The sequence below is a fragment of the Bos indicus genome, chromosome 6, assembly GCF_029378745.1.
Source record: "Bos indicus isolate NIAB-ARS_2022 breed Sahiwal x Tharparkar chromosome 6, NIAB-ARS_B.indTharparkar_mat_pri_1.0, whole genome shotgun sequence".
NCBI lineage: Eukaryota > Metazoa > Chordata > Mammalia > Artiodactyla > Bovidae > Bos > Bos indicus.
Genome location: NC_091765.1, coordinates 50,721,839 through 50,743,123, shown reverse-complemented (window position 1 = coordinate 50,743,123; position 21,285 = coordinate 50,721,839). Strand labels below are relative to the sequence as shown.

Genomic DNA, 21,285 nt, shown 5'->3' with positions numbered 1-21,285 from the left:
TTACTCTACCTCTTTACATTCTAGGTAACAAACCAAAGTGCAAATGTCAATCGTTAAGTTTTACCTTCTCCCACTGATACATACAGGCACACACACAAATGCATACATATACACTCACGCCCATACACAAATTAGACTTTAAACAGTATCTTCAATTGAGTAAGTAACTATAATGCAAAGAGTTACTTCCCACATGCAATTCACCTTTAATAAAATCTAAAAAGTCCTCCTCTGCATACCTAAATGCATAGGACCACAAATGTAAAAGGCCAGTTTCCTATTAAATAATGGCCGTACATTCCTATAACACTTAAGAAGGTTTACCCTAAATTCAATCAGAAATTGTATCAAATGTCTGTGAGATATATCCTGATCTTCTGCTTTTACACCATAATAAACTCTGTTTCAACAAGTATCAGATTGACCTAAATTTTATTTTCTCTTATGTCCATTAGTTTCTCATTTTCCCTGATTGGCAGTAGTATTTCTTCTTAGCCTTGTGAAATAGTATGGAACAAGCTAATTGTCTCAGAATTCAGTCCTGAGGTATACGTTTCCATTTTCTTTGTTGATCTAGCACAGGCTCAGGTGATTTCTACATAACGCATCCAATTAGTTCAAGCACGGCAAATGAAATCACATCTATAATAATTTCCATCTTATTAACTATAAAGAGTAAGTAAGAGGATATGTTTCTCCACTCTTTGCTTGAGTCCTTTCAAGTGCAAACCAAAGGAAAAGGATTTCCTGTTCTTTTCATACTCTTGAATGTGATGATATTTGATTCAGTGTCTCCATTGTAATTGATAAGATTGTAAAACCTCTCTCACATCCCTTCTTTATTCTATACTGAGAGTTTAATTTTCTTTTCCAGCTGTTTGCAGATTATAGTTTGCTTCCTTTTTTGCCGAGAATTTATTTTAAAGCCATTTTGTTTTCTTCCAAATCAGAGCTTCATTTTACTCAGCTAGTGGTCCTGCCCCTTGGGAATCGATTTCTTTTTACACAGGACTAATCCAGGTTTATTAGGATCCAACACCTTTAGTTGGAACAGTCCATGTATTTCACTTACGAGCACATACATTCATTTTACACGATTCCTCAATGTGGCCAGGGGGTTTCGTGGTCTGCACTGTATCCACCTATAAAAAATACAAAAATATATGTCTGCTTTACAGGGATGTGAGTAGGGTTTTGCTAGCCTAGATCCAAAACTTGGATGCATATTTTGGCTGATAGTATTCTTTCCTTCTTTAAGATGTATTTGTAGTGGCCATAACCTCTTTTAGAATTCATAGAGACATAACTGTTCCAGCTACAATGAACAATCCTAGGGCATCTACATCAATGCTATTGGCTAATCTCCTGGATTCCATCTTTGACAAGAGATATTTGCATGGTAAAAGAAACATTGAATTATTGTTTTTCAGGCTTTGAGTACTTAAAGGAGAGGGGCTGTCAGGGAAGGAAGTGTTGTTGGCTTTATTTATATTATGAATACAAATAAGAATGAAATGGTAATTTTGTTATCAGTTCTTTTACAATTTACTGTCCCTAAAATCTCTGGGAGGTGAGCTTGATCTGAATGTTCACATCCTTCAAAGTAGCTCTCTAGTCTCTAAATGCAGTCATGGAAATCTGAGCATTTTACACATCATCAACAAATGGTTCACTGATTTATGGTCAAGGATGAACTATTAAAACTATCCCCTTCAAAAATATGACCAAAAAAAGGTATTGTTTTTTACAAGTGAAAGTAATGATAATACTCCTTTAAAATGTTTTGGTGCCAATATGAGTTTTAAATAGTATTGAATATTTATTGCTTTGAATTTGAGCCTGACCAATAGTCTGATTTCTGCTTTCTGACAAAAAAATGCACAGAATATTGTTTCCAGTTTAATGATGCAACTGATGTCAGTAAAAGCTTTAATGAGTTTGAACATTGTCAAAAAGGATAATAAATCACTTCCATAAAATAAAAATGCTACAGTTCACTACCAAAAGAATTAGAATGTTTTAAGAATTAAAAAAAAAAAAATTAGTACTGTACCTAATTTCCAATGTCACAATGCATCAGCACATGAGAATCAAGGTTAGAAAAGAAGTAAATGAATTCTTTCACTGAATAATCAACTAACTCACATTTGAAAGTAAATGGAACAAAAAAGTAATGTCTAATTTAAAAATTGCTTATATTCAAGAGCATTTAAGATGCTTAAAAATTGTTCTGACTGCAGATTATCCATATTAGCTGTATAAATTTAAGCAGCTTTAAAATGCCTTTAATTTATTAAGTTAAATTTTATCTTTTCTAGAAATAGCATATATTTTCTTTCTCTAGCAAGTTTTAAAACTTAGCATAATTTAAGATATTCTGGCCAATAACACACGGAAGACAAGTTTACCATGGAATCTATGCTAAGTGAGTTTTCATGATTTAGGTTGTAAGTTTAAGATGAACATGTGCTAAGTCGCTTCAGTTGTGTCCAACTCTTTGCAACCCATGGACTGTAACTCACCAGGCTCCTCTGTCCATGGGATTTTCCAGGCAAGAATACTGGAGTGGGTTGCTATTTCCTTCTCCAGAAGTTCTTCCCCACCGAGGGACTGAACCTGCATCTCTTATGTCTCCTTTACCACTAGTGCCATCTAGGAAGCCCTAAGATGAACATAGATTATCTAATCAGAACACCAATCATACACGACACTTGTCATTTAAAAACTGCTTTATACAAAAATGAAAACTATATATTTAAAAGTTTCAGATACTGGTTTTTATTTTCAAACCAATGAGAATGATGTAGCCATAATGAACAACTAGACTACATTAGATCATCCTGTTAGGTACTACCTATCATGGTTGTGCTAAGTTGCTCAGTCGTGTCTGACTCTTTGCAATCCTATGGACTGTAGCCCACCAGGCTCCTCTGTTCATGTGATTCTTTAGGCAAAGATATTGACTTCCCAGGTTGCTCTGTCGCTAAGTTGTGTTCGTCTCTTTGTGACCCCATAGACTATAGCCTGCCAGGCTCCTCTGTCCATGGGATTCTCCAGGCAAAGATATGTATATATATATATACACATACTGGAAAAGGCAATGGCACCCCACTCCAGTACTCTTGCCTGGAAAGTCCCATGGACCGAGGAGCCTGGTAGGCTGCAGTCTATGGGGTCGCTAAGAGTCGGACACGACTGAACGACTTCACTTTCACTTTTCACTTTCATGCATTGGAGAAGGAAATGGCAACCCACTTCAGTGTTCTTGCCTAGAGAATCCCAGGGATGGGGGAGCCTGGTGGGCTGCCGTCTATGGGGTCACACAGAGTTGGACACGACTGAAGCAATTTAGCATATACACATACATACATACATACATATATAATTATCTTTGTAAAGTTATTCACTTAACTGTTTCATCCTGTCAAGGCTACAGTGTAGTTTAGAAGAACAAACCTCATTTCCATGGTTTACTACTTTATTCTCAGTGTTGGGACATGGTTGTCTCTCAATAAAACTGCTCTAATGAATGAACATCTGTTGGAAATAGCTAGCTAAACAAATCACAATACTGGTCACATCACTGTACCACTTTTGTCTAATTTTAATATTTTGAAATCATGTTTTTGACTTTCTATTATTTGTCATATGATAGGTTATGAAACAGACATTTTTGAGCTGTATTGACATTCTTCATTTTATTATCATTTTATTTTACCCACTTTTTCTATATTTTTCAACTTGGCCTGTCCATTTAAAATTTCATTAATTTTCTCTTTTTAACCTTTTCCATATAACTGTCATTCTTTTCTTTCCTTAAAGGGAATATTCTATTTAAAATGTTCTGTAAGGTTTTCAATAAGTGAATAAGTAAAACAATAAAAACATAGGAAATCAGAGGCATCAAAGTGTTTCATCTTCTATTTTAAAGACTTGACATTCTTTTAAAAGCATACCCAAGAAACAGAATGCATTTACCACATTGCCATGAAACATAATGAAATCCTCTTATTAAAATATTACTGAGGAATAGAGCTCTCTCATGTCATAAATTAACTATGGAAGGGCAGGTTTCACGTTTGTGGTTTCAAGCTTTGATGCACTGAACAAATGCAGCTGTGCACTAATATTCACCTGTCACTAAAGCCAAGAAAGTGGATTCTTTCCTCACCATTAAAGATTCATGTTTAAAAACAAAAATGAGTACCTCAAATCACTTATTGAGCTCATGGAGAACTACTTAGGAATCACCATTCTGCAAACAGTCATTGATGAGGGTCAGGGTAGAAATGGATGTTACCAGGATTGGTTTGTTTTGATTTGAATCAGCTAATTAAAATGGCCCTGGAAGCAATTTTCACATCACTGCCCACTGAGGAGATAGGCTCCAGTAAATCAGACCAAACCAATCTTTCAGTCAGGTCCAATTCTGCTGAAGTTGTATAGACGCAGCTTTTGTCTTCCCCTTCCAGCCATTCTCTTCAATTTTTTTCTATCACCCAGGCAACAAGCCACACACACACACACACACACACACAAAGATGAAACCAAGCCATTCCTGGAGCACGTTTTACCAGGCCATCTCTATAACTCACTCAGTTTTCATTTCTTAATCAGACTGAAATAAGCTTGGAATTAATTATCAAAAACCATCACAAAATTGTAAAGCAATTATCCTCCAATTAAAATAAATAAATTAATTAAAAAAATATTAGTAAAAAGTTAAATGATAAAAGCTTTGTTCTTTTCCAGATTTCTCTGGCCTTATCCCTGACTAGTGCTTGGAAAAGAAAGCTGAATTATGCAGAGAACAGGAATAAGATTCAGATTTAAGTACAAGAATACAATGAACACTCATACAAAGGAATAAACACTTTCTTAATAATTCTGAAAAAATTCCAATCATAAACAAGAAAATGTATATATTTTGAAAGGAACATGTATCTATTTTGTATTTATTTTTATTAGGCATGCTTCAAAACTAAGTCACACACCTACGTAATTGGTGTAGATTAAGTACAAGTGTCTGTTGAATGTGTTTGCATATAATTGGCAATATGTAAAAGATTCTATGAATATTCATTATTTTTTTCTCTGACTGATGTTAAGATCTAGGTGAAAGTAAAAGGCATCATGTAAAAAGTAAAGTCTATTCCATGACACAGAAAATGCAATTGATGGTAGTTTCTGCAATCTAGGAACAGAAAGTGGATTTTCATATTTTACAGCAAATGCATAATATCAGAGCTAAGTCAAGGGACAGCCATCATCAAGACTGAAAGTTTATTATTTAAAAAAATAATGGAAAATCATTTGAAATAGAAAGTGAGACAGAAGGTTAACATGAGATTTGGTGAATGGAGGACTATGAAGATAATTCTGAATGAATTATATGATCATGTTTTACTCCATTTTGACATATAAATGAGGTACCAAAACTCAAATTATAATTATTCATTACTATATCATCTGCATAGATGTTTATTACAAGATTGCACTTAATTATTTAACTTTCCCTCACAAAGTCCTTGTGAAGTCGCAATTATAAGTTTGCTCGTTTTACATATGAGGGAATTAAAGATCAGAGAGCTTAATCTTCTTATATAAAAATCACATAGATAATGGGAGAATCAGGGCCCCAAACCAAGACTTTGGTTATTAATCAAAGATTGTTCTTCCTCAGCATTATGTTTCTGGATAATTGTTTTTTAAATTTGACTTTGAATCTTTTAAAAATATACATATAAGTTATAACTGAAAATGTCTCTATTTTTGCCATTGTTTCAGGAATAAGCAAAACTATGCAAGCTTTCTATACTATTATAAATGAGTGTGTTTGAAATTCAGTTCTAGAAGCCTGTGTGTTAGAGTCAGGATTCTATCATAATTACTTAAATTTGTGAATACATAAGAAGCAACTTCAACATATCTGAAGGTTGTCTAAACTTACAAAAAAAAGAAAAACACAGAAAGAAAAGGAATAAATAAGACAAATTCCACCTAATCAAAGAAAGGGGTGTTTATAACCATTTACCTGTGTAATTGGAGAAGGAAATGGCACCCCACTCCAGTACTCTTGCCTGGAAATTCCCATGGACGGAGGAGCCTGGTAGGCTACAGTCCATGGGGTCGCAAAGAGTCGGACACGACTGAGCGACTTCACTTTCTTTTCACCCTGCATATATGGAGAAGGGAATGGCAATCCACTCCAGTATTCTTGCCTGGAGAATTCCATGCATGGTGAAGCCTGGTGGGTTAGTTACAGTCCGTGGGGTCGCAAAGAGTCAGACATGACTGAGCAACTAACACACACACCTGTGTAATAGTGCACACACACACACACACAAAGGTCATTCATTAGCACTGTTTAATTTACATTCTTTGGAAAAGAGGGCTTTTAAATGGTGAGTCAACCTCTGAATTGGCCATGGAAGGAAAGGGATTGGATAATATCATACCACTTCCACATCATAGGTAATTTGCTCTCACTACAGAATACGAATGATGTGGGCCCTAACAAAAAAGTGCCGTGGGTTGGATAGCCAAGCAATCAATATTTATTGACTGGCTGGCTGTTAGAATCATGGAATCTCAGTGTTAGAAAGAATGCCAAAGGTTACAGAGTCGAATCATGTGAAAGACATCATGGGAGGCATGGGGGAAATACAAAGAAACAAAAGTCACAGTCTTGCCTCTGAGGAAATTTTTATGTGTACAAATATATATGTATAAACAGATGATTAATCTTGAGGAGGAAAAGACAAGAACCCAGGAGGTAAAACTATGAGAGCTCTGAAGAGTGAGAAGAGACTATGATGGGGGAGGAGGAAGAGGGCTCCTGGACTAACTGAACCTGAGTTGGGTCTTAAAAGCCAGATAAGCTTGACATCTATGGAAATGAGGGAAAACTACATTCCAAGAAGAAACCTGTGAGGAAGATGGGTGGTGAAGTCAGGAGGCAGTAAGTGGATTTCCCTGCCGAAATCAGAGATTTCTGTAATTCCATTCAACTTCACCGCAAGCTGTTTTCTCTACTTAGATCAAGTCTACATATAAAAGGATGCAATGTAATAATTAAAAGCAGCAACAACAAAGCTGTCCTGAATATCCTAAATTAGAAATACAGACAAATTAAAGTAACTGTCAAAAGTCAGAGAGAGCAAAAATCGACTGTTTTTGTTAAAACTAACATAATTAAGTTTTTGAGGATTCTTGCTCTAGAACTGCCTATTTCTAAAGGTTAAATTGTGTATATCTTAATTCACAATTTTATTTTTTATTGTTTTACTTCTAAATGACATTTTAAAGGAACACTCTTTCTAAACAAGTGAGGGACGGGGATCAATTCAAACAGACTGAAAGTGAAAGTAGCTAAGTCTTGTTCAACACTTTGGGACTCCAAGGACTGTACAGTCCATGGGATTCTCCAGGCCAGAATACTGGAATAGGTAGCCTTTCCCTTCTTAAGGGGATCTTCTCAACACAGGGATCAAATCCAGGTCTCCCACATTGCAGGCATATTCTTTACAGCTGAGCCACAAAAGAAGCCAAAGAATACTGGAGTGGGTAGCCTATCCATTCTCCAGCTGCTCTTCCTGACCCAGGAATTGAACCAGGGTCTCCTGCACTGCAGGCAGATTCTTTACCAACTGAGCTACCAGGGAAGCCCTCAAACAGACTGCTAGGCATCAAGGAAACAAAAACACAAGACTGAACCTCAGCTTCAGTCTACTGACAAAACATGCTCCACCACAGAAGGGAATGGCAAGCCACTTCAGTATTCTTGCCTTGAGAACCCCATAAACAGTAAGGAAAGGCAAAAGGATAGGACACTGAAAGACGAACTCCATGGGTTGGTAGGTGCCCAATATACTACTGGAGATCAGTGGAGAAATAACTCCAGAAAGAATAAAGAGACGGGGCCAAACAAAAGCAACACCCAATTGTGGCTGTGACTGGTGAGGGAAGTAAAGTCTGATGCTGTAAAGAGCAATATTGCATAGGAATCAGGAATGTTAGGTCCATGAATCAAGGCAAATTGGAAGTGGTCAAACAGGAGATGGCAAGAGTGAACACGGACATTAATCAGTGAATTAAAATGGACTGAAATGAGTGAATTTAACTCAGATGATCATTAAATCTACTATTAAGGGCAGGAATCCCTTAGACGAAATGGAGTAGCCATCATGGTCAACAAAAGAATCCAAAATGCAGTACTTGGATGTAATCTCAAAAATGACAGAATGATCTCTGTTTCCAAGGCAAACAATTCAATACCAAGATAATCCAAGTCTATGCCCTGACCAGTAATGCTGAAGTTGAGTGGTTATATGAAGACCTACAAGACCTTCTAGAACTAACACCCCAAAAGATGTCCTTTTCATTATAGGGGACTGGAACACAAAAGTAGGAAGTAAAGAAATACATGGAGTAACAGGCAAATTTGGCCTTGGAGTACAGAATGAAGCAGGGCAAAGGCTAATAGAGTTTTGCCAATAGAATGCACTGGTTATAGCAAACACCCTCTTCCAACAACACAAGAGAATACTACATATTACATCACCAGATGGTCAGCACTAAAATCAGATTGATTATATTCTTTGTAGCCAAAGATGGAGAAGCTCTATACAGTCAGCAAAAATAAGACTGGAGGCTGACTGTAGCTCAGATCATGAGCTCCTTATTGCCAAATTCATACTTAAATTGAAGAAAGTAGGGAAAACCACTAGACCATTCAGGTATGACCTAAATCAAATCCCTTACAATTATAGAGTGGAAGTGAGAAATAGATTTAAGGGAATAGATCTGATAGATAGAGTGCCTGAAGAACTATGGATGGAGGTTTATGACATTGTACAGGGACAGGGTTTATCATTCCCAAGAAATTTTTTCATTCCCAAGAAAAAGAAATGCAAAAAGGCAAAATGGTTGTCTGAGGAGGCCTTACAAATAGCTATGAAAAGAAGAGAAGAGAAACGCAAAAGAGAAAAGGAAAGATATACCAATTTGAATGCAGAGTTCCAAAGAATAGTAAGGAGAGATGAGACAGCCTTCCTCAGTGATCAATGCAAAGAAACAGAGGAAAGGAATAGAATGGGAAAGACTAGAGATCTCTTCAAGAAAAATTAGAGATACTAAGGGAGTATTTCATACAGAGATGGGCAAAATAAAGGACAGAATATTATGGACCTAACAAAAGCAGAAGATATTAAGAAGAGGTAGCAAGAATACACAGAAGAACTGTACAAAAAAGATCTTCACGACCCAGTTAATCACGATGGTGTGATCACTGACCTAGAGTCAGACATCCTGGAATGTGAAGTCAAGTGGGCCTTAGAAAGCATCGCTATGAACAAAGCTAGTGGAGGTGATGGAATTTCAGTTGAGCTATTTCAAATCCTAAGAGATGATGCTGTGAAAGTGCTGCATTCAATATGCCAGCAAATTTGGAAAACTCAGCAGTGACCACAGGAGTGGAAAAGGTCAGTTTTCATTCCAATCCCAAAGAAAGGCAATGCCAAAGAATGTTCAAAGTACTGCACAATTGCACTCATCTCACATGCTAGGAAAGTAATGCTCAAAATTCTCCAAGCAAGGCTTCAACAGTGCATAAACTGTGAACTTGCTGATGTTCAAGCTGTATTTAGAGATGGTAGAGGAACCAGAGACCAAATTGCCAACATCCGCTGGATCACTGAAGAAGCAAGAGAGTTCCAGAAAAACATCTACTTCTGCTTTATTGACCACGCCAAAGCCTTTGACTGTGTGGATCACAACAAACTGTAGAAAATTCTTCAAGAGATGGGAATACCAGACCACCTGACCTACCTCCTGAGAAATCTGTATGCAGGTCAGGAAGCAACAGTTAGAACTGGACATGGAACAACAGACTGGTTCCAAATTGGGAAAGGAGTACATCAAGGCTGTGTACATCAACCCTGCTTATTTAACTTATATGCAGAGTACATCATGTGAAATGCTGGGCTGGATGAAGCACCGGCTAGAATCAAGATTGCAGGAGAAATATCAATAACCTCAGATAAGCAGATGACACCACCCTTATGGCAGAAAGTGAAGAAGAACTAAAGAGCCTCTTGATGAAAGTCAAAGAGGAGAGTGAAAAAGTTGGCTTAAAATTCAAGATTCAGAAAACTAAGACCATGGCATACAGTCCCATCACTTCATGGCAAATAGAAGGGTAAACAATGGGAATAGTGAGAGACTTTATTTTTTGGGGCTCCAAAATCACTGCAGATGGTGACTGCATCCATGAAATTAAAAGATGCTTTCTCCTTGGAATAAAAGTTATGACCAATCTAGACACTTTATTAAAAAGAAGAGACACTGCTTTGCCAACAAAAGTCCATCTAGTCAAAGCTCTGGTTTTCCTGTGGTCATGTATGGATGTGAGAGTTGGACTATAAAGAAAGCTGAGGACTGAAGAATTAATGCTTTTGAACTGTGGTATTGGAGAAGACTCTTGAGAGTCCCCTGGACTGCAAGGAGATCCAACCAGTCCATCCTGAAGGAAACGAGTCCTGAATATTCATTGGAAGGACTGATGCTGAAGCTGAAACTCAATACTTTGGCCACCTGATGCGAAGAACTGACTCATTGGAAAAGATCCTGACGCTGGGAAAGATTGAAGGCTGGAGGAAAAGGGGAACAGAGGATGAAATGGTTGGATGGCATCACCAACTCAATGAACATGAGTTTGAATAAACTCCAGGAGTTGGTGATGGACAGGGAGGCCTGGTGTGCTACAGGCCATGGGGTGCAAATACTCAGACACGACTGAGCAACTGAACTGAACTGACTGAACCTCAGGTTTTACAGTGCCAATTACATGTGGTCAAAGTTGACCATTCATGCATCTCCATTCTTAAAGCTCAGAATAAAATGTAAAATGATGTTAACTTAAGGTGTCATCATTATCCTCCTCAGACCATGGTATTGGCCACCTTTGGAAACAAAAACAGAACTGGCTAGTATTCATGTGCCAAAGCAATAAGTCTCTGGAGAAAGAGACTAGATGTAACAAGAAGGTGAAATGAATAGCAATCTTGGCTGTTCTTAAATGCCACTTAAATGCAATTATGTGCCCCAAACACTGAGTCTACTTTGCGATCCTTAAACACTCACAGAGGGGAGTAGAAACCAGCCATCAAACACTAGAAAGTGTTTCTAGATGATGGATAAAGTTACTAAGAGTCATATACACTACCAGGGAAGTGAAGGTAATGTCCAATGAGTTTTAACTGTCTTGAAAAAGTTAATGTGCAATAGGACAATACTACAAAATCCAACCAACCAGTTTCTTGCTCATGAAAGATAATATTAAAAGTGTAAGAACTGGCACCATGTTTGTAGTTCAGTTGAGTTCAGTCGCTCAGTTGTGTCTGACTCTTTGAGACCCGGTGGACTGTAGCATGCTAGACTTTCCTGTCCATCATCAACTCTCGGAGCTTTCTAAGTTGAATATACTTCTCTTTTAATGTGGTTTGTGGTCGATTGGCTTTAAAAAATCTATGCTTTCTGATCATTAGAAATGTCTAGGAATGTTTTTTACAAATACTTTCAGAAATACTAAGTGGTGATGATTTAAGGACTGACATGAGTATATTAGCATAATGACTTTTAGGACATAAAAAGATATTATATCAGCAACTAATACAGAAATACAATTTCAGAGATAAGGAACTCACCTGAAACCACCCTCTACCAAATTATTCATTTTACCAGTGATAACACTGAGGCCCAGGGGGATGACAAGACATTTAGTATAACACTGCAACTTTAGGATTAAAACTAAATGCTCTCGCTCCCAAATCAGTAGTTTATTTCCACTTAATTTATGAGAATTACATCTCAAAGAAATATAAAACTGGGAGATGAGATTATTTAAAAACCAAGCAGCTCTAATTTCAGGACAGTTCAGTTGTGAAATGCAGGGAAGACATACAAGTTAGATAGACTTATTTTTAATTTACAATGGACTTTGCACTCATAATGTCAGTGGGTTCATCAAAAACAACCAATGACAATTATATGATAAATACGAAAATGAGATTCTTTGTAACAAAAATGTTTCTGTGTGGGCTAAGTTACAGAATCTCTTTTTCTTTTGAAACACTTGAAAAATCTTAAGAAATTAATAAAAATTACTTTAAGTCAAGCTTCTTTATAGCTTCATTTCAAATTTTTTTGGGATGGTTCCAATCAATATTGCATAGAATTTTTTAATATGCTTTGTATGAAAAGGACCGCAAATCTTACACTTTAAAATAGGTCACAAGTCTTAAGGAACTTAATAAAAATGCAATATGGTGTTTTTAACATAGAAAAGATTATTTGCTTCTTTTTTGCTCCTTTGTCTTATACGTTCAGTGTGATATATTAGTTTAATTAAAGTCTACCAAATTATCATAAGGATTTTATGTGCTGCAAATAATTGGCTTTGTTCTCGTCTCACTTTTTCTTAATGGGAGCAGAACACTCTTTCTTTCTTCTTCTTTTTTTTTTTTTTTAAATGATACTTAGTAAAAGATACCAGAAAATTACAGGGACGAAAAGTTAAATGAGGTGCCTAATGAAGTGACCTTTGTCATCTTGGACATGAAATAAAATTAAGCCTGCACTAATGCAATGAACATAAGTCAATGTTTTCAAAGAGTTAAGAGGATAGGTAATATTATGGCTCAGGGCCAAATCGTACCAAGAATCCTTCCATACATAAAAATGACAATCTTATTAATATGAAAAGCTGATAGGCCCTAAAATGAAGTAAAATATATAAATAGATCATGTAATAAGATTTTTTTATGGAAGCTATAATGAATCAATCTTTTTCATGGGACAGATTTAGGTGATAATCCAGATAAAGCATATTATCAGATACCTATTTGCTAAGAGACAATTTAAGCATGTAAGTGAACAGAGAATTAACAAATGTGGCATATTAAATCAAAGTTGTTTCAGAGAGTAACAATACTAACATAACCATTCTTGCCATAGTTGAGTGGGAACAAATTATAGTTAAAACATACAGTCATTGACAAGACTACTATCTCTAACAGTAGCAAAACAAAAAACAGAATGACCTATGAACAGGAAATCAATTAACTGACTACTGTATGAAATCTAAAAGATGGAAATTATGAGTGACTTTCTTATAGCATAATTCTTAAAGTGTGTTAAAGAATATGTGTAAGATATGAAAGATAATCAGCAGTGCTTCTTTTGTTAGAAGAAAAAATGTGATCACTATTCATCTACCATTGTCTTTAAAGAAACATAATCTATATATTATGGACTTCCTGAAAAATTCTGAGCTTTTAATTTGTCCTCTGAATTACTTTTTGTTTAAAATATGCTTCTATCCCTGGCTTCATAATATGATAAGTGTTTTCAATTGCTAATAATAACTAACACTCTATTGAGTGTTTACGAGATCTCAGGCTAATGCATGCAGTCCCTAGGAAGTAGATAATATTATTAACCCCACTTGACAAAGAAGGGACTCGAACAGAGAAATTAACTTGCTTAAAACACAGTTCTAAAAATGGCAGTGCTGGAATTTTAAACCCAAGAAGTCTCATCGTTGTGTCTCTGCTTTTAACTGACTACTCTCTACTGCCTCTCTAGTGAAACAATTGTTCTGAAAAGTAGGTTTTTATCAAATTTGCTATACCTTTTCAAATATACTCAACAACATTTTTTCAGGTAGAGTGTTATTGCATTTTTAATAGAACCAGAAAATGTTTAGCATATCATTTTAGGTTTATTAAAACTCTCTCATTCTCTTTCTCTCTCTCTCTCTCTCACACACACAGACATGCAAACAAACACACAATAATAATTACTTTATTACATTTCTGAAGAACACACAACAGGTGTACATAATGTTATACTCAGATGGTGTTAAGCCAGGAGATTTCTTTTTTCCCTTCTTCATAAAGCCAGACTATGTATTTTTAAAATCCCATGACCTCAGAATGTGCCTAAAAGAATGAAGCAAAGAAAATGATAGTCTACCCACCCTGTGATACATGTTTTTATTTTGATTTTTTTAATATAAATTTATTTATTTTAATTGCAGGCTAATTACTTTACAATATTGTATTGGTTTTGCCATACATTGACATGAATCTGCCACGGGTGTACATGTGTTCCCCATCCTGAACACCCCCCACCTCCCTCCCCTGTGATACGTGTTTTTAAAGTAATTCTCTAATTGGTTGTCTCAGAAGGAACATTGCTAGGAAGGAGTGCTTCTTCAGAGAGTGCACATGCATATTTTGAATAGATATACCTGATTTACTCCATTTGTTTTAAGCCAAAGAGTGAAAGGGAATCTTTGACAAAACTGTCATCTTTAAAACACAGTGATATTTCATTTTCCCCTTCTGCACTATTTAGATTGTCTGGAACTGAAATGCTTCCAGCGGCTCCTGTGTCCAATTTTTCAAAGCTGTCACTTTCTAGAAATCTGCTTAAGCAAAATACTTATGCTGTTAAAAAACAGAACAAACATACATTATAAAATACGTTCTATTCTTCTTTGCAGGTCAAAGTCTTCTTCAAGAATGCAAACTTGGGAGAAAATGTGAAAAGAAATTCAAAGATGACTATGATAGATTAGTGAAAGTCAATGAATCTGGTGTACCTCTGATTAGTTTCTAGAGATACACCTGGACTTAGCTCAGTAGAGTTTTTCCACACAATAATCATATAATCAAAATGTTATTTTCAATGCATACATGAAAGGTCATTAAACTGAAAAAGAACAAATACAGAGGAAAATGGGACACTGAAAGATGACCATGGTTACTCTTCCTCAGATCATGTCTATATCAAGCTATTATAATGTTCTTGTCAACCTTCCACGTCCCAGAAGTTAACAAAAAATTGTCAAGCATTATACTTGTTAGACCTCTGGCCTCTCTGAATTGTGCGCATCATAACTCACATCCTCTAGTACCTGACTATGTGACAGCACAGTGTAACAATATGCAAAATAATGATGATAAGAATGGTGTGAAAGGCAATCAAACTTTTGTTATCAGCACGGGACTTCCAAAATGTGAGATGAAACATATTTTGAAAAGGTTCAGTCATCCTCACTTGAATATTACTCAATATTCTTAGCACAGAGTATACTTCCTTTATTCACACATATATACATACTTTAAATTGTCTATATATAGATATGCAGAGTATATGTTTATCACATGTGGACCTTTGTCTCCTGGATGCATGATCACACACTTCTGGCTTAATTAATCTTTCCAAGTTTATGCAGTAAAATTACATAAGACTTACAATTCTTTCCATTGCTTTAAAAAGCTAGTCCTCAGCAAAAGCCAGGACTGCTTATGGTGTACAATCTGAAACCCAATTCTCTCTCGGCACTTTAACACTAGATCTGTCACCCTTTAACACCACAAAATCAATACCCTGGAATGTCATGGTTCTCTGATGGCCCACAAAGTCAAGGCGTGATCAATTTCAACTTCCTTACTAGACAGAAATAGACTTAGACAAATAAAAAAGATTTCATTCAAGTTAAATTCAATAAAACAAAGGAATAAAGGTAGAGAGAGTGCTGTTAGAATTCAGTCGAATAAATTTTCACTTAAATTTAGATCCATTTTAAATCCAACTAAATTGCATACTCAGCCAAAAGATATGTATCGGAAATTAAAAGAAGCTTAGAATTTACTGCATTCCCTAGATTAAGAAATGCTATCAATTAAATGTGTGTGTATATACACGTGTTTCTTTCACTGCATTAGTTAATAAACAGGAGGGAAAGGATGGGGTCTGAGTTTACCTAGAAAACAGGGTAATTTTTGGCTTCAGTGGCTCAGTAAGAATAAGAATCTTGTCTTTCTTGTTATAAACTGTATACCCCATATTGAGAACAGTCCAAGACACAGAGTAAACCCTTAGTAAATATTTGATTAGAATATGAAAATCTATGCATACATTAAATATAATCTGATACATAAACTTAACTGAGGGCAAAACCTCTTTCTTATTCACTGCCATATCCCTGGCCTCCGTAGTGCTTAGGGTGTAACAGGCACTAAATAAAGATCTGCTGATTTGAAAGTCTAGAGAACACCTCCTGTTTTACTGGTCAATTTCTAGCACTTTAACTGAAATTTTAGAGTCGTCATTTCAGGATCATTTTCATTTTTCTGTAACAAACACTTTATATGTCAGCAGTTTTATTTTTCTCCTAAATTTGAACATATAAAACACAAAGATATTATTTTAAAATGCTTAGAAAAAGCCAGGCCTGAGAGTCAGGGACATGGAGTGCATTTTAGGTTCACTCACTTGCCAGGCAACTTTGCCTTCCCAGGCTTCTGTCTCATCTATAAAATGTAAAAGAGGGACAGAGGGAGAACAGGATGATTCTCAGGTGACCTCCTGGGAATATGCAGGAATGTAAACTCGTGGGTATTTGTAGAGCTATGGATTTAAAAAAAAAAAAATCAATGAAAGGGGCTCTACAGGTCAGAGCAAAACAGGACAGTGATCCTATTAAGAAAGTTAAAAGAAACTGGAGTCATTCAGTTGTTCAAAGAAAATGCTGAAAATGCCCAAGTGAAGTAGACCAATACGAGAGGACTCACAGGCATGTGGCACCCAGAGCTGAGTTACTGCTTTCTGGTCCCTTAAAGCATAGGGTGTAGTTTGGCTCAATCTCTTGTCTTCCTGCATCATCAAAACTAGAAAGAAAAATATTCACTCCCATCTAGCTTTCTTCTAGGGGAAGCCATGTGACAAAATGTTGGCCAACAAAATACAGAACAGACAGCAAAAGAGACACTGATGTATAGATCAGTCTTATGGACTCTGTGGGAGAGGGGGAGGGTGGGAAGATTTGGGAGAATGGCATTGAAACACGTATAATATCATGTATGAAACGAGTCACCAGTCCAGGTTCAATGCACGATACTGGATGCTTGGGGCTGGTGCACTGGGACGACCCAGAGGGATGGTATGGGGAGGAAGGAGGGAGGAGGGTTCAGGATGGGGAACACATGTATACCTGTGGCGGATTCATTTCAATATTTGGCAAAACTAATACAATATTGTAAAGTTTAAAAATAAAATAAAATTAAAACTGAGCTGAAACAAAAAAAAATAAAATACGGAACAAAGTCCTTGGGGAGGGACTCATTCTTAGGAGAGAAAGGAAATGGAATCAAGGGAAGTTGTTCCTTTTCCTTTTTGTCCCTCTTTCTTCTCCTAATCTGAAACAGGGACAGAGTGCCAGGAAAAGCAGCCATCAACTTGGGAATATGAAAAGGAAAATAAAACCTAAGAGATGATGGTGCAAGAGAATAGCCGTACCATGATTCCTCAGTAAAACTTGCTGACCCACAGCTTCCTGAAACTTATTATAGGGGAAAATAAGCCCTTCACTTAACCATGATTAATTTATTACTTGCAGCTAAATGCATTCTTAAGTGATGTATCTGCTAAGGGGAAAATCATAGAGAAGGATTATCCAAAAAAAAAAAGAGGGGGATGGATAAGAAAAAAAAAGAAAAAGAAGCTATGACTATAAGGGCTCCCATGATTACACACCAAATACAGGTTATGAGTCTGCAACTCCATCTGATCAACTGCCATGTTTCATATATATGTTTCATATATATATATATGTTTCATATATATGTTTCATATATATATGCCATGTTTTTATATCACTGATACCCTGTAAAAAGGAGGCAACTTTTATGTTTAAAAGGCTCTAGAGCAGGAATCAGAAGATGGGCTTGAACTCTGACTCTGTCACATAATAACTCAGTTTTAGCAAAAGTGTTTTAGAATAAAAATGGAAATCACAACATTTCATTGATGAAGTGATTGTTAGGATTAATATGATGCATGCAAAGACACTTTAAATGCACAGTGTTTTACTAGTAACTATTTTCATGGGATGATGCAAGTGAAACGCTTAGACACAGGTTCTGGCATAGACTAAGTGCTTATTTATTATGATCATTGTTATTATTTAATATAATCTACTCATATCTTCTCTAGAATATCTTGCTCATGACCTTGTTCCTGAGGCATGGCTGACTGAAAAAGTCAGATCTTAAGCGAGGCACAGCCAGAGTTTCTCTAGCAGGCATTTGAAATTGGTACCGAGAAAAGTTACTGGTCTTGCTGCAGGTGGGCATGTGGCAGGCAAATTAAAGAACTATGGAACTGTCAGCCATGGTTTATCATCTAGAGTAGAAAAAGATAAAAGGATCATCTCCAACATAAGAAGAAACATGTGGATGCACAGAAAAGACAGATGGAGAAAGAGAGAAAAGGAGAGAGGGAAGAAAGAAAACAGGGAGGGAGGAAGAGAGGGGAAGTGAGGAAGAGGGTGAGAGAGAGCATGAGCACAGATGCTGGTGGTATTGAACTTAGAATACATTTATGAAGATTGAGATCCACATACTTCTATTTTACATAATATATTTTAAGCTGGTTTCTCTTACTGACAATCAAAGAAAGTGAAAGTTCCAGTTGCTCAGTTCTGTTCAGGGACTGTAGCCCACCAGGCACTTCTGTCCATGGAATTCTCCAGGCAAGAATACTGGAGTGGGTAGCCATCTTTCTCCGGGGGATCGTCTAGACCCAGGGATTGAACCCAGGTCTCCTGCATTGCAGACAGACTCTTTACTATCTGAGCCACAAGGGAAGCCCCAGCAACCAAAGAATGCTAACTAAATAAATATATTTGTTTTAGTTTTAGCATTGAAACATATTATCAAGTTAGTTGTAGAAAATCTGAATCTATAAAAGCTGTATAAGAAAAGGTCACACATAATCCCCTTCTGTTTCTATGATTTGTTAGCTCTATGATTCTATGATAAAATTTCATGAAGAATTTTATAAAATGAAATTTTATACAATTCAAAACAGAAAATAGTTTCTATTTATTTATGATTCCTGATAGTTGCAAGCATTAAAGAAAATAGGAAACTAGTTAAAGTCTTAAGGCTATATAATATTTTCTTGAAATTTTTAATCTGGTGTCTTCTTGCAAAATAATGTCAAATGAAAAATCACATTTATGTATACAAGAAGCTTTCCACTTCCCTCTCCTGTGAACAGCAAACAGCCAGAATAAGAAAATGCAGATTTTAGGTGCCAGGAAAACAGAACTGACAACTTCTAAACCCTCCCCGACAATTTAGAGAATGCTGGGATCCTCTGAGTATATCAGGGATCCAGACCCTAGAATGGGTTTTCTGAAGGTGTGTACAACCAAATTGCTAAATGCTTTTGGATGGAGTCCCAGAATGCAAGAGCTCATGTGTACAGTTTGTTTTGTTTTGTTGACAATAAAGAAAAACTCTTGGGTTTCACTATAATCCTGGTTTAACAATAGTTTTTCAGATGTAGGGCTGTTCAAATATGGTCAGCTCCACGTAGTTAGGACAACATTTTGAATTTGTTCAAAGTAAGAAGAGATTAGGTATGAGAAATACAGCAAAATATTTCCATCTGGTAGTAATAAATAGATCAAATGTGTCCTGTTTAAGACATTCAGGTACCTGGTTTTGTCAGTGAAATCTTAGCCTTCAATGGAGAGAAGTTTAATGACATACCTTTCCAGAACAGAGAAGACCCATATTTAGAGTGCTGATACTTTAAATTGTCACAGCTCAGATCTAAGCCACCTGCTCACTAGTGGGATTCAGTGGCAAAAATAATAGTGATATAGAGTAAGCCTATATAAGCTTTTAGCATACATAGTTTCTTTAATAATAAACATTGAAGTGTATGCTGATTTTTTAAAGACACATTAAAGACAATTTATATTTCCCCCTTACAATGTTGTTCATTGTATAATTTCAACAATAAACAATGAGATTTTTTGATAATTATTAAATGAAGTTTTCATTCAGTTTTCCAGTTTTTCAGTGAGGAAACTGCATTTCATTCCTACTTTTTTAAATAGGAATTTTGACAGGCTTCTAATTAATAATCATCTGGAGCACAGTTTATAACTTTAATTATAACTTCTACACTATAAGAGAAGTTAGCGTGACGTAGACACTCAATTAGTATTTACAGGGTGAATGAATCTATAAAAAAAGAAGAATATATGCTATAACTAAGCACTCTATTCCCACCTGAGTTTCATATTTCTCTTTCCATTTGCTTTACCTGAAACAGTTTCCATAACAAACGCATTGGGTAACAGGGCTAAGACACTCAACACTGTTTTGTTTTTTTTTTTGTTAAGAAGCAGGAAGTCATAAACCAATTTCAAACCACAGTCCCATAAGGAAGGAAATCTGCCAAAAGACATGAAAGCTATAATGATTTATTTCTTGAAAGGAAAGAAAACCTGATGGGCTATTTCAAGCAAGGGCAACTGGAACTTGGTGCATTAGCAGTTATCTGTGGGATCTACTTTTAGAACAGATATTCCTTGTTTGAAAACAGAGCATAAAATGATGTTAATCTGTACGTGGAGGAAGCTGTTCATGGCTCTTTAATCAGAGCATGGTGTACTCGAATTATCTGTCCTTCCATTTTCAACTCAGAATACCCACAAAGTCTGCACCAGCAGCTATTAGGAGTACTCCACTCTCAATAAATTCACTGGAGTTTTGCAAGTACAAAGCCTTCAGGAATGAACACTTCAGAGTAAATTTTAGCTGCATAATCAAGAATATGGCCGAAATTGCCAATCAATGGTGCAAAGCACAAATAATCAAACTTAAGATATAGAAAAGCCCTTTATGGACTAAATATATCCACTATGCAATCTATCCCTGACTTTGCAGGGAGGCTCACCTGAATACTAACAATCAAAGCTATCCAAATAAATTCCTGCTGAAAAGCGACCTCTCAGCTAAAGAGAATTATGTAAGATAAAAATGAAGAGGGAAAAAATGCCATTATATATTTAAATAATCTCATTTTGCTGTTATTTAAACTTGAAAGCAAATAAAACTCACACTATGGGAGATCTTCACATACTAAGACATTCAAAACGGGATGAGCAACATGTAAAAGGACCCTAATAAGCTTAACAGAGTGTACCTTAAAACAGAAACATCTCAAAGTTAAGAATTATGTAACAGTAAGAAGTGCAACTAAAGGGAAAACATAGCCAGGGAAAAACTTCATTTTGAGCCACGACCTGAGAAGGCAACTCTTAAAGCCAAATTGAGGCTTATCAGACAAATATATGCATGCCAGGCAAGCAGTGAAAAAAACCCAGGAAAGAATATCAACACAGATGGGAACGAG

At 36.1% G+C, this 21,285-nt stretch overlaps 1 protein-coding gene across 11 annotated transcripts in view; it reads right to left on the bottom strand.

The window, feature by feature from the left end:
- Positions 1-21,285, bottom strand: part of PCDH7 (protocadherin 7) — a 473,458-nt gene that overhangs the window by 398,093 nt on the left and 54,080 nt on the right. For 5 of the 11 annotated variants that reach the window (XM_070791257.1, XM_070791259.1, XM_070791255.1 and 2 more), the window contains exon 2: positions 1,083-1,142. The exons of 4 other annotated variants lie outside the window; for them this stretch is intronic. In XM_070791257.1, the coding sequence (XP_070647358.1) occupies positions 1,083-1,142 (60 nt within the window). Of the gene's footprint in view, positions 1-1,082; positions 1,143-12,083 lie in introns of those variants that run through there. 2 more of the 11 variants (XR_011567140.1, XM_019962562.2) reach the window with 1 other exon arrangement.